Raw genomic sequence first — 14,052 nt, forward strand, 5'->3', positions numbered from 1 at the left:
TTTTTCTTATTTCAGGAAATGGGTGCGCTCATTCAAGGATAACCCCTGATTTTGGAGACCTGTACCACGTCAAAGGTAAGTGTCACTCGGTATGGCTTTTCAGAGGCAGGTGGCACAAACACATGCATGCTTATGCAGTGGACTGGTTCTTCCTGCTTTTGACCAAAATGCCTGGTTTGGGCAACTTTGCTATATGTCTAGCCAATAATAATAAATAATAATAATAATTTTTTATTTATATCCTGCCCTCCCCAGCCGAAGCCTGGCTCAGGGTGGCTAACAACAATAAAATAATACAACATAATACAACATTCTACAATCATTTCATTATAAAATTAATTCAAATCAAATTAATGGCAACCATTGGGCTAGAGTTCTGTGAAGATTGCCAGAGGAGAGAGTCAGGCTGTGCCCTAGCCAAGCTCCTAAGCTGCTTTCTGATGTCACTTTTCCCTTCAGTGGATGGCCGTTGTTCCTGTGCAGAAAACTAGTTTATGTAGGAACATAGGAAACCAAGTCAGACTGCACTGACTGGCAGCAGCAATGACTGCACTGACTGGCAGCAGCTCTCCATAGCTTCAGAGAGGGGCCTCCCCAAGCCCTACCTGGAGTTGTTGGGGATTGAACCCAGGACCTTCTGTATGCACAAGCTATGACCTTTCCCCCAAAATGTGCAGGTAGAGACACTGAATCCATCTTGAACCACACTTGTGTCTCTTATGGCTGTGATTGTGCAGTGGGTAAAGGTGTCCCTTCATGAGCAGTAGAAGTTGCATCTGGAATTGTGCAAAGTATCCTAAGTTTAGCTGAGAATTAGAGGGTCCTTTATTATTGCCAGCCTTCATTTTGGGATATAGGGACCACACTGGAAAATAATATGTGGGGCTTCCTAAGAGTTCCAAGCTGGTTCTTTGAGAAACTGTCTACTGTATTTCTCTTTTCTGGGACTGTAATCCTATATACACATGCTTAATCTGGAAGGAAGTCCCATTGGGGCTGAATCTTAGACACCCTAGTTTTGAACATGTTTCTGCGTTAAAATCGAAGGACCCACGAATTGCCCATCATTCTTTCCTTTCAAGAGAGGCAGTGCACAAAGCCTTCTGGTCCTGCTCAGGAAGCATGAAGTAACCAAGGTTGAGGAATCTGTTGTTGGGCTGCAGCTCCCGTCTGCCCCAGCCAGTGTGGCAAGTGACCAGCTATGATGAAAGTTGTAGTCCAACAACATCTGGAGGACCACAAGTTCCCCATTCCTGAAGTAAACAAACTAGTTATTTATTGTTCATTATGCAGTCAGAGACAGTTGGGAGGAGTAACTAATGTTAGAAATTGCAGCATTAGGTAAACTTTAGCAGAGGGGTCACTACTACCAGGTAAACCATGATGTTCCGGTTTTTTGGGATGCCTTATGCCCAATGCTGCCATCTCATTAATGTTTCTTTCATATTGCTACACATTGTAACCTGCTTGCATTAAGAGCTTCTAGTTAGCGCCCTTGCATATCCTAGTGAGTGTCCCGGAAATGCATGTTTGCACCATTGCTGACTCGGTGGGAAGCTAAACCTAGAGGGTAATCTGCATCTTCTCCTGAGCCAAATGATAAGGGTGGGGATTTCTGTGGAATCCAATCTTTCCTCCTGCCTCAATTTAGCCCCTTCCTGTATAACCTGAACAAGTATGTGCAAAGCTTCCTGAGATACTCTGAGGCAAGCAGGTCTCCCATTATTAAGCTCTCCTTCCAGGAATATAATTTAGCTGGTGATGAAACCTGACGGGCAGCTCTAATGCAAAACTGTGATTAGATTCAGCAAAATTAAAAGGATTGTGCTTGAATGTGTTAGTCGCTTCTCCTGGGAATCTGGTGAAATGGCTCTTCCTAACTGTTCCAGGGACACACATAAGAATGCTTATGCTTGGAACTGACAGCCATGCTAGACACAAAGTTTTTCACATATTAGTTGGGCAGTATGTAGCTGATTTTTGCTTAAAGTAGCTCAGTGGTAGACCATCTGCTTTGCATGCAGACGATCCACAGCATTTCCAGGAAGGGCTAGGAATGCCCCCTCTCTGAAACCCTGGAGAACTGCTGCCGGGTTTTAGAGTCCTCCTCCCATTAGCCCTAGCCAGCATGACTAGGGATGTCAGGGATGATGGGAGTTGTAGTCCAAAACATCTGGAGGAGCCTTCTCCCAGTTGGAGAAGGCTAGTTTAGAAAATAACAGATAGATAGATCACCGCTTGTTCTACAAAGCAAAGAGAACCAGATAAGAAGTAATAATAATAATAATAATAATAATAATAATAATAATAATAATAATAATAATAAATAATCCATGAAAATGGTAAATGTGGATTAAATGGAAGGGAAATACTGTATGGGACATCATGTTGATAAGGATGGCACTATGTGCAAAACTTGCACGCATAAATGGCATCAAGTCCACAATGAAAACCAAGGAAGAGGTATTGTTTTGCCATAGGCAGAGATGTATCCGACAGCTGAATGTGTCGCTAGTTCATTCAGCACACTTTTGTTGTTAAGTTTCCTGTTTCCAGTGGGCCTCATTTATTGCCTTGTTTTTAAATCTATATTTTAATTTGTTCTAGAAACACTTCGTTGGCTGCTGTTTAACAACCATTAAAATATTTGAGCAGTGACACTGAAAAGGCCACAGTGCCTTTCTGAATGCCAAATTGGCGTCAGCTGTATGTAATTCTACCTGCCGGCCGATGCACAGATATGCCCCTAAAGATTCCCAAGATCTTTTTCCTTTTGCAAGCTGTGGAAGTCATTGTACAATTGTGCTTTTCATGAAAAATAAATAAATACATGGCTTAGGTGAATTGTACCTTCCCCACTAATGCCACACCCAGTAATGTTTTGGAATGCAGCTCCCCACAGTCCATGGTGGAAATTGTAGTCCGAAACTCCCGGAGGGCACCAGGTTGGCAAAGGCTGGCATAGATGGGGCATAGCAGGATGTACACACACAAAAAGAACAACTCTGTGACCCTCCCGTGGAAGTGTGGAAACTCGGCTACAATTCTTCTTGGCAGCTTCAGGCAGAAGTACAATGACTGGGTTGTGCCAAGGTGTGTCCTTATTTTGCCCAATATGATTCTTTTGATAGGAACAGTAGGCAAGCTGCCATTCCCGCCCCCTCCTGCAGTCCTTTCGGAAATATCTAATGTTGTGTTCTTCAGTTTTGGGTCCCTACCCACGTGTGGTTGGACTACGATTCCCATCATCCGTGACCATTGGCTAAGCTGGATGAAGGGAGTTGTAGTCAAATCACACCAAGGCTGAAGAGCACAGATCTAATGCCACTTGGTCTTGTTCATGCTAGCCCAGGATTTCCCAAACTCCAGCTAGCAGGACTAGTGGTCAGGGATGATGGGAATTGTAGTCCAAAAACAGCTGGAGACCCAGGTTTGGGAAACCCTGTGCTAGCCAAAGAATGATGATAGTATAAAGTTTTTCAGTGGGTTAAGTGGATATTTCAACCTGGGTTTAGTAATAGGGGAACTGAAGTAAAGTGTGGCAACTGCATCAGATTAATCCAGACTTTCCCAACCTGATGCCCTCCAAATGTTTGGGACTCCATCTCCCATCAGCCCCAGCATCTGGGGTTGTGGAAAGCCAAGATTCATTTATCCAGGGTGTGAGTATGATGGAGGGATGGGAAACCTGTGGCCCTCCAGATATTGTTGGACTCTGACCCCCATCAGCCCCAGCCAGCACAGACAGTGGTCCAGGGATCATGGGAGTTGTAGTCAACAGGAGAACCACAGGCTTCTCACTGTGTCCTTTCTTAAGCCTGTCTCCAGGCAGATCAATCCCATCCTTGTTGCTGGAGAAGGAGCTGTTTCATCATGACAAATGTTGTGCTGTGCAAAAAGAGGAACTGCAAAATAATATTTCCCAAGAACATCATCACACCGTAAAAAAAAGTCTTTGTATATCTCAGCAACATTTCCTGCATGCCTGATGCAAAGGTGTGGAAGGTTGTTTGTCTTCAAGCCCCGCTTGCAAGTTTGGCAGCATCTGTCTGGTTGTCTGCTGCTGGAAACAATACTGGACCTTAGTCCGGGGCCAAAATATTCATTGTCTTTTAAATGCATTTGCGTCCCTGAAATGTCTCCCATCAACTTCTAGTTAAAGCTGGCATGCAGGTGGCTGAGGCTGCACTTGGGCCTCCCCACCTTGGCTCCACGTTGTAGGTGATCCAAGTGCAAGGAAATACTGAGCCCAACAAAACTGGTATCTCACCTGTCTGCTTGAATAAAAGGACACTGGGAAACGTGGGGAAGAGATGCTGTAAGTTGGCAGGTGTGATTTAAAGCGATGCACAGTCTGGTTTGAATCCACAAAGACAAATCTTTACCTTCTTGTGAATTTCAACTTGGCAAACAAGTTGTTTGTTGCCTGACTTGCAGAAACTGCGTTAAGCAAAACTTTGCATTGATTTCTCAACTTCCATTTGAATTTGCAGCTCGGAAGAACAATAGAGTTTAAATCTTTCGAAATGCCTTTTAAAATCTCATCCCTGACAAAGCCCTTGGGCAAATGTTTGCTCAACCTGGTGCCCTCTGGATGTTTTGGACTACAGTTCCCATCAGCCTCAGTGAGCACTGCTGGGTGACTCACTCACACACCCCCAGAGATCCTCTGCTCCTTTCCAGAGCATAATTCCTTCTTCACCTGCTTATTTTATTCCCATATTTAATTTAGCAAGATTTATATAGTGCTGAGTTGACAAAAACCTCTAATATAAAATAATAATATAAAATATTATCTGTAAATTATTTATTGAAAAATACCAATAAAATCAAACATTTAAAAAATCAACATGCAGTTAAAATATAAATAAAATAAGCAGTGCTAAAACAAATATACATAATAAAACTACACATGAACATTTCATGTCTGGGTTAGCTTGCCCAACAAAGTTTTTTGCAGGGGCTGAAAACAAAAGATTGAAGACTCCTGCCTAAAATAAATGGGCAGGGAATTCCAAGCTGTAGGTCAGACATAGGCAAACTCGGCCCTCCAGATGTTTTGGGACTACAACTCCCATCATCCCTAGCTTATAGGACCAGTGACCAGGGACCCCTGTGCCCCATTTTCCTGTGGGAAATTAGCCACTTCACACACATACATTACTGGTTGTATCCAGCTTTATGTTTCACTCTGAGCAGTTCCCTGAAGTAGACCTAATGTTGTCAACAGGCCTAACTTATTCATGTTCATTAATTTCAGTGGGTCTACTTTGCATATCTTTAGCATTGCATACAACCCAATGAGCGAATAACAGTTGCAAATACAATATTATGAGGCAAGCTAGGAAGTTTACAAGGGATGCGGGTGGCACTGTTGGTTAAACCACAGAGCCTAGGACTTGCCGATCAGAAGCTCGGCGGTTTGAATCCCCACGACGGGGTGAGCTCCCGTTGCTCGGTCCCTGCTCCTGCCCGCCTAGCAGTTCGAAAGCACGTCAAAGTATAAGTAGATAAATAGGTACCACTCTGGTGGGAAGGTAAATGGTGTTTCCGTGCGTTGCTCTGGTTCGCCAGAAGCGGCTTAGTCATGCTGGCCACATGACCCAGAAGCTGTACGCCGGCTCCCTCGGCCAATAAAGCGAGATGAGCGCCGCAATCCCAGAGTCGGTCACGACTGGACCTAACGATCAGGGGTCCCTTTACCTTTACCTAGGAAGTTTTCAAAGGTTCCCTGTGTGTTTTAGAGCCCTTGAAAATCAGGGGAGTTTCCGCAAATACAGGGGGGAAATCCCAAGCTACATAGAACATTGATCTGGTTGCCCACTATAAATCCATCTCTGTCACAGCAACAACTACAGAGACATTGAAGCATACCCTGTGAATGTGAGCGTAATCATGTGAGGTTACTTAATATGCAGGCAGCCAAAAAGTCCTTCCTCTGAGTCCCTCACCTGGAAACTCTCATTGTGTCCTGTAGGAGTCATCAACCTCCCTTATGCCGAAATCGAAGAGCCCTTTGAAGCCTGGTACAACCTTACTGGGAACAAGAGTCGCATCGAGTACTACGACGGTAAGAAGCCGTAGAGAGGGCAGTGGGGTGGGAAGGAGATGCCAAATGCTCTTGGGTCTGGTATGGGGGACCTCATGCTCCCAAATAATACGATGGAAATGGAGAAGAGGAGGCGCTGCAGATGTCATCTTGAGCACCTTGCAGGAAAGGTAGGGTGTAAATGCAGTAATAATACAAGGCAGAAGTGGGTTTCTGCAGTGGAGGAGAAAGTTCCCAGCAGATATCTCAGACCAAACAAGATGAGACGATGGAGTAGGGACAACATGGTTGGGTGTCAGCCAAGGCCCCCCCCCCCCCAGCAAGGAGTGCACTGGACCTGCTCATCCTCTTCACCAAGGCAACCTTCTCAGCTGCTACTGCCTGCTGGCTCATTGGCCCTCTGCCTGGCTAGCAAGCAACTGGTAGCAGTCATAAGGAGGAAGGGGAGCAGCAGCCTGATATTGTGGCAGGGATGAAGAAGTAGACTCAAGGAAGGAGGGAGGCCATGGGGGGTGGGGGGCATCTTGTCCAAGGACCCTGCAAAACCTGGAGCTGATGCTTCGATGGAGGCCCCCCTTGTAGCTCTTTAACGACAGTTGCAATAAGCATAGGAAACTCCCTTACACCAAGTCAGACCATTGGTCCATTTGGCTCAGTGATGTCTACACCAGGGATGGGAAATTCCAGCCTGTAGGCCAGTCTTGCCCCAAAGACGTTTTCCCCAAACCACAACCCACCTGCCCTTCACCATTGTCGCTGGTGTTGTATGCTGACGAGTGAGAGAACAGGGTTCAATCCTGCACTGGCCGCACAGTCCTGCTCCCAACAACAAACAGGGCCACACAGTGTAGGCAGCAGGATTTGATCACAGGATTTTAGCGTCAGAAGTGATACCAAAGGCCACCTAGCCCAGTCCCCTGCGATGCAAGAATCGCTGGCAGCTAATGCACAGAGATTAAAGATCGGAGCAAGATCTGCATGAGATCCAGGATTTATAGTGGAGGGGGGAGATTCTCAAAAGGGTTTTTGCAAGTCTCCTCCCTGGTCCTTTTGAAGTCCCTCCCCACTTCCCTTCTAAGGCCCCCATCTTAGAGCAGGGTGGGGAGGCTCACAAAGTCTCCGTCCCTGTTTTAAGGGATACCTTTTGAATTTAAGCAGCAGCCTCCAGTGTTGTTAAACTGGAAATGATTTTCCCACTCCCCTAGTGGCTGTGATTATGCTGAGGCTGCGAGCCTTAAATTAATTAAATAGTTGGAATGCTCACCTCAACATTTAGTTGTTAATGGGGGGGCAGATTTAAAAGGTGTGGCTGCAACCGAAGAACAGTCTTTGCTTGCTTGCTTGCTGTTGAATTAAATTTACTTACTATTATTGAAGAGAGTCGTTCATTTGAGTGGTCATGTTTATTTAAAGTGTAAGCTCTCCTACTTCCTTCAGGACCTCAGACCTCTTATTTGCTTCTTGGCATTCTGCAAATGCATTCACATTTGCTTTAATTTACATTTCTGAATTTATTTACATTTGATTTGATTGAAAGCTAAGCTAAAAAAAAAAAAAAATTAGCATGCAGTCAGTGGGCAGCTGTAGCCTGTACAACTTGTACTGAATTGTGAGCACAGGATATTCACGTGATCTTCCTCATTCAGATTGGCCCATGTCACATGCCTGCTCTTCCAAATATTTTGACTCATTCCCAAAACATTCCTGATCTCCTTATTGGCTCTTTCAAGAACCTTCAAGGAGATTTGCAACAATAAAAAGCAACACAGGCTATGTATACACCATACATTTAAAGCATCTCTCCCCTGTGCCCCCCCCCAAAAAAAAAATCTTGGGAGCTGTAGTTTGCTAAGGGTGCTGGGAATCATAGCTTTGTGAAGGGTAAACTGCAGTTCCCAGGATTCTTTCAGGGCAGTCTGCTTTAAAATGTGTATGTGTGTGGAGCAACAATAAAAGAGATTTCAAACCACAGTAGAAAGACAGGGTTAAAATGCATGTGAGACCCTGGCACTGTTGGATACCCCCACCCCTTTAGTGCCTTCCAACCCCTCCCTGCCCCTCTCAACTTTCTGGCTTGTGTACTTTGGTGAGCGGGGTGGGGTTGCTTACTAAATCTCTGTTTATTAGCACATGTCTACAGGAGCCATCTGCCTGCACAAGGATGAGCTCTTACTGCCTACTTGTATTTCCTCTCCTTTATGGCTGTTGCCGGTTTCTCCCCTTGCTTCTGCTGCAGGCCAAGTGGTGACCTTGCAGCTTGGGAGCACAAAGCCCTATGGCACCATGTTTAAGCTCACCCCGCAAACCACAGAGGACGTCGTGAATGCCGAGAAGTGCTTCCAGCTGAACGGCACCAAAGATGGACCTGTGAAACCGCAAGGCGTCTTTCCCAGCTTTAAAGGCTTCAAGGTGAGCAAGTGGAACTCAGCAGTCAAATGTTTAGGGTTGAACTGAAGAGCGGGTGGCCTTATAATATATCCTCCCCTTGTGGTCTACCCTGCTTGGTACTGTCTGCACTAAAGCACTGAGCCTCTTGGGCTTGCCGATTGGAAGGTCGGCAGATCGAATCCGTGCAATGGTATGAGCTCCTGTTGCTCAGTCCCAGCTCCTGCCAACTAGCAGTTCGAAAGTACACCAGTGCAAGTAGATAAATAGGTACCACTGCGGAGGGAAGGTAAACGACATTTCTGTGTGCTCTGGCACTCGTCACAGTGTCCCGTTGCACCAGAAGCAGTTTTGTCATGTTGGCCATGTGACTTAGAAAGCTGTCTGTGGACAAACGCCGGCTCCCTTGACCTGAAACGAGATGAGCGCCACACCCCATAGTCGTCTTTAACTGGACTCAACCGTCCAGGGGTCCTTTACCTTTGTCTGCACAGATTGGCAGTGGCTCTCCAGGATTCCAACCTCAGAGATGCTGAGGATTGAACCTGGGTCCTTTGGCAGGCAAAGGAGTCTGAGCTAAGACCCTTCCCCATTTGGATCTGGGACACCTGCTATAGACTGATTCTCTCACCTTTAGCCTGCTGGGCGCTTAGCCTCAGTTGCCTGTCAATAAACGTGACTTACCTTTCAGGGTGCTCATTGGTAATAACATTAATAATAATAATTTTATTTATATCCCACCCATCTGGCTGGGTTTCCGCAGCCGCTCTGTGCAGCTTACAGCATATATAAAACCACAACAAGACATCAAACATAGCCTATACAGGCAACAAACAAACCAACAAATCAATAGAAACTAATAATAACAGTTTATAGTTACACCCAAATTAAAATAATCACCAGCCCCAACTAAACATTTAACCAGACAAAAACAAAACAGAGGAGGCAAAATTAGAACTGATTAAAACATTGTAAAACTAGGGTTTCCATATTCTTTTTGGTGAAAGTTGTTGAGCTTTTTAGGAGTCTTTTAGCTGTTTTCAGGGTGAGTGTGAGCCTAGCCCCCTAGGCCAGGTGGCCTTGCAGCAGAAAGCGCTCTTCTTTCCAGCACGCATTGGAAGTTGCAACATACGTGGAGATCATAGGGCTGGTTGCAAGCAGCTGAGACTTGCAGCTGGGGAAAGGGCATCGGTTCTGGGATTTGTAGTCCAAAGTGTTAAGGAGGGTGCTAGATTAGGAGAGGCTGTGATAGAGCTCTGCCACGGAGCTATGGTGCTTTCCTCAAAGACTCACCCAAGCCCAGTCTCCTGTGGCTTAGGAATTAGGTGCATAGGAAACTGCCTTTTTAGACCCAAGGTTAATCCGGATCAGTATTGCCTACACCAACTGGCCACGGCACTCCAGGGTTCTAGGAAGGGGACCTTACCAGGCCTGCCTGGGATTCAAACCTAGTAGTTTCTGCTATTTGCTCTGCCTCTGAACATGGAACCTCCCTGATGTACACAGGAAAGAATCTTATACAGTGGTACCTAGGGTTACCTAGGGACGCGGGTGGCGCTGTGGGTTAAACCACAGAGCCTAGGGCTTGCCGATCAGAAGGTCGGCGGTTCGAATCCCCGCAACGGGGTGAGCTCCCGTTGTTCGGTCCCGGCTCCTGCCCACCTAGCAGTTCGAAAGCACATCAAAGTGCAAGTAGATAAATAGGTACCGCTCCAGCGGGAAGGTAAACGGCGTTTCTGTGTGCTGCTCTGATTTGCCAGAAGTGGCTTATTCATGCTGGCCACATGACCCGGAAGCTGTCTGCGGACAAACGCTGGCTCCCTCGGCCTATAGAGCGAGATGAGCGTCGCAACCCCAGAGTCGGTTACGACTGGACCTAATGGTCAGGGGTCCCTTTACCTTTAGGGTTAAGAACTAAATTCGTTCTGGAGGTCCGTTCTTAACCTTAAACTGTTCTTAACCTGAGGTACCACTTTAGCTAATGGGGCCTCCTGCTGCCACTGCACGATTTCTGTTCCCATCCTGAAGCAAAGTTCGTAACCTGAGGTACTATTTCTGGGTTAGCGGAGTCTGTAACCTGAAGCATCTGTAACCTAAAGCGTCTGTAACCCGAGGTACCACTGTGTCAGTATCGGACTCCTTGTCCTTTGGCCCATGCAAAAATGTGCCACTTGATTCCTCATAAAGTGGAGATGCCAGGGATTGAACCCGGGACCTTCTGTATGCAAGGCAGGTGCTCTCCCACTGAGCTATAGCTCCTCCCCAGTTCACCAGCCTCTTGTAGCCTACCTGTCTACATCTGCTTCTGAGGCTATGGTGCTTGCAGGGAGACCTGCCAGCTGCAGAAGACATTTCAGCCCCTTCCCTTTCTGACAGGGCTCAAGAGAGCTGCTCCTGTCGAAAGAGGGTGGCAGGTCCTCAGGCAGCTTGGCTCAGTGATTCAGCCGCTTGCCATAAGCTGCTCTGGCATGTGCCAAGCTTCCAGGACGAATGCAAAATAGGCTTCGCCCAGATGCAGTTCCTTGATAATCGTGAAAAGTCGTTCCACGGTGGCTGTTAAAAGTGGCACACGTTGCAGGGAAGATGTGTTTGATGACAAGCTGTAACTTGACTTTTGCCAAGCTGCGGCCCTGAATAGTGCAGTCAGTGTGTGTGTCCATGCGTCCGTGTGTGTGTGTGCATGTGTGACTTTGCTTTAGTTGGAAGACTTAACAAACAGGGAGGGAGATGGGGAGCTCTAGGCCAGGCATAGGCGAACTCGGCCCTCCAGATGTTTTGTGACTACAACTCCCATCATCCCTAGCCAACAGGACCAGTAGTTATGGATGATGGGAGTTGTAGTCCCAAAACATCTGGAGGGCCGAGTTTGCCTATGCCTGCTCTACACCAAGAGGAGTCCATGTGATTCCCTCCTGCTGTTGCCTGGCTACTGCTCCCATCTGGTCCCAAGCCACTCTGGGGGCCTTTTTTGGCTGAAAAGTGGGGTAAAAATACTTCAAGCAAGCAAGCATCATCCAATCGATGCAGCTTGCAAGTGAACTCAGTGGACACTGGCAACCTGTCCAGCTTAATTGGTAGGCTATTTATTTGGAGGCTATGGGAGACTAGAGCAGGGGGAACCAAACTAGCTTTTGGGACTATACCTCCCATCATCCCAGGCCAGAGCTGGTGGGCCTGATGAGAATTGTAGTCCAACAATATATGGAGGGCACCATATTGGCCACCCTTGGAGGAGACACAAGAGAGCTAGATAGACCAGAATGATGACCTCGGGTTGCATCCAGCTATGTTCTGCTCCAAGTGGACGTACTAAAAAGAATACTCCCCATTAAAATCAATGGGCTTTTTGCCGTGCGAGTCCCACTCAGAGTAGACCCATTGGAATTGATGGATAGGGCTAACTTAAGTTTATGAATTGGTAGGATTACAGCCCTTTTCATGCCTGCCCTTTCCATTGCCCCCCCCCCCCAGCCCATAAGGGAAGAATACTACAAAGGCAAATACTGCACCGTGTGGCAGAACATCTCTTATGGGGGCAAGAAGAAGAATATCTACACCATGTGGGTCACCAACAGCAGTTGCGGTGTGTCGCCTGTGCACTATGAGATGAAGGGCTTCAACACTTTGCTGGGGTCCCACTACGACAAGTATGAAATAGATTACACCGACTTCTCCAACAGCTTCCCAGCTTCCGTCTTCGACCTGAAGCCGAACGGTGAGTACGAGATTATCCTTCCGCACCCTTCCTCCAAGTAGCTCAGGGTGATCTCGCTCACAGCGGCAAAACAACTTATCTGGGTTGATCTTGCTCAACAACTTTGTAAGGTCCACGTGTGGCCTCGAGCTGGTCCACATCTTCACAATGGATCTTCTGCCTGAGTTTGACATGTTAGCCTCTGCACTGCAGGAATGAGGAATCCCGGGGCTCTTGGCCTGTTGTTGGACTCCATCTCCCATCAGCCTCAGCCAGCATGGCCCAATTGTCAGGGAAGGTGGGAGTTGTAGTCAAATGGCATGTGGAGGGCTGCAGGTTCCCTGTTCATTTCTGCTTTGCAGCTTCTATCTTATGTTTTCTGTGGCTTGGTTGGCATTCCACAAAGTGCACCCCTCACAAAGCTGCTGTTCCAAGCACTCTTAGCAAACTATAGCTCCCGGGATTCTTTGGAGGAAGTCATGTGCTTTAAACATGTTCTAAATGTGCTCTTTAATTGTATGGTGCGGGTGTGATCTAACTGGTTGGAGCACTTTGTGGAATGCCAGCCAAGCCACAACAAACACAAGGGCAACAAAGTATGAAATAGCTGGCAAGATCTGACAGAAAGTTGTGGAGTGTGTGTGTGTGTGTGTGTGTGTGTGTGTATCTAGTCCTTAAGACAAGATTTTTTGTCCCAAATCCTCCCTAGCATGCACCCACTCTACTCTTTCCTGAAAAGCATAAACTACTGTGATTTCTTCACCTTCGTGTTGAGTTTATTTCTTTGCTGCACCTTCCTGGTCCAGCTGGAATATTCTGAGCTGGTTTTGCAGAACACATTAAAAACGTAGTTTTAAACCCCCGTAATGCCACTGCTCCTGCTCATGAGACAAGCCAGAATCTGGCCTGTTGCATCATTCGAATTTGGGGTGGTTCGTTTCTCCCCAGACAAACCACGAGTGGGAGCCAAGGTGTGTTTGTGGCTTACCACAAGTGGTTTCTTTGGGGGGAAACAAACCATGCACCTGGGTTTGTCTAACACAACAAGCCAGATTCTGGCTCAATCGGGTTGCTGTGCAGGAGGAGCGCCGTGGGAACTTTTACTGTGCAGCAGCTCACTGCTCATTCACAGGAAGCCATAGTTCATCTTAAACTATGGTTGGTGCTGCAGGAGCCAATGTTGTGTGTTCGGGATGCTGTTGGACTACAACTTGCACTGACCGCTGGCCATGCTGGGGGGGATGGGACACTGATGGGACTGGGAATCCAGCGACAATTAGAAGTCACCACATTGGCTACCCTTGGTTTTAATGCGAGAGTGGGCCAGTGAAGGGTTTGGCCTGGGGGCATGGCCTGGGCAGAGTCCCAAGGAACAATCAGAAAGGCCCAGGGAGCTGCAATCAGTCCCTAGGCTTGATGTTCCTCAGCTGGACCTCTGTCTCCATGTGTCAGCTAAATCAGCCTCCCCATAGTCAGAACTTCTATCTGCCCATAGTCAGAATTTCTACCACTGAGCTCTGCCCCTTCCCTAAAGTCTCTCTCTTCATCTTCATTTGCTGCACATTGAGAAGATATCGTCCTAGTTGTGGCTGGTGCCCATTGGAGACTGGTAGGGCAGAAGACAGGGAGCCCAACAGTAGGTGGCACCATAGCCGGTGGCAGGCAGAGGCAACTGTATAGTGAAGAAGCCAGGCACAGCTCTGTGGGGAGAGAATTCCACAGTTTAGGGGCCACCACAGAGAATACCCTCTTCTGGGCCATACACACTGAATTTTTGAGAGGGGTGGAACTACCAGAGCATCCTCTGCTGATCTTAACAACCAGGGGGGTCTGTATGGAAGGAGACAGTGTTTCAGATATTACATGCGTAGTAATACTCTTACTATTCATGGTGTACAGTGCTGCACTTCGATCTAGGGAATGG

General features: G+C 47.1%; 1 protein-coding gene across 1 annotated transcript in view; it reads left to right on the forward strand.

The window, feature by feature from the left end:
* LOC309537141 (digestive cysteine proteinase 1-like) overlaps positions 1-14,052 on the forward strand; it is a 33,117-nt gene that overhangs the window by 9,748 nt on the left and 9,317 nt on the right. Inside the window, exons 2-5 of the mRNA XM_082231697.1 lie at positions 16-75; positions 5,978-6,070; positions 8,286-8,458; positions 11,906-12,149. Of these exons, the coding sequence (XP_082087823.1) occupies positions 16-75; positions 5,978-6,070; positions 8,286-8,458; positions 11,906-12,149 (570 nt within the window). The remainder of the gene's footprint in view (positions 1-15; positions 76-5,977; positions 6,071-8,285; positions 8,459-11,905; positions 12,150-14,052) is intronic.

The sequence above is a fragment of the Podarcis vaucheri genome (assembly GCF_965113315.1).
Source record: "Podarcis vaucheri genome assembly, chromosome: 7".
In the NCBI taxonomy this organism is placed as follows: Eukaryota; Metazoa; Chordata; class Lepidosauria; order Squamata; family Lacertidae; genus Podarcis; species Podarcis vaucheri.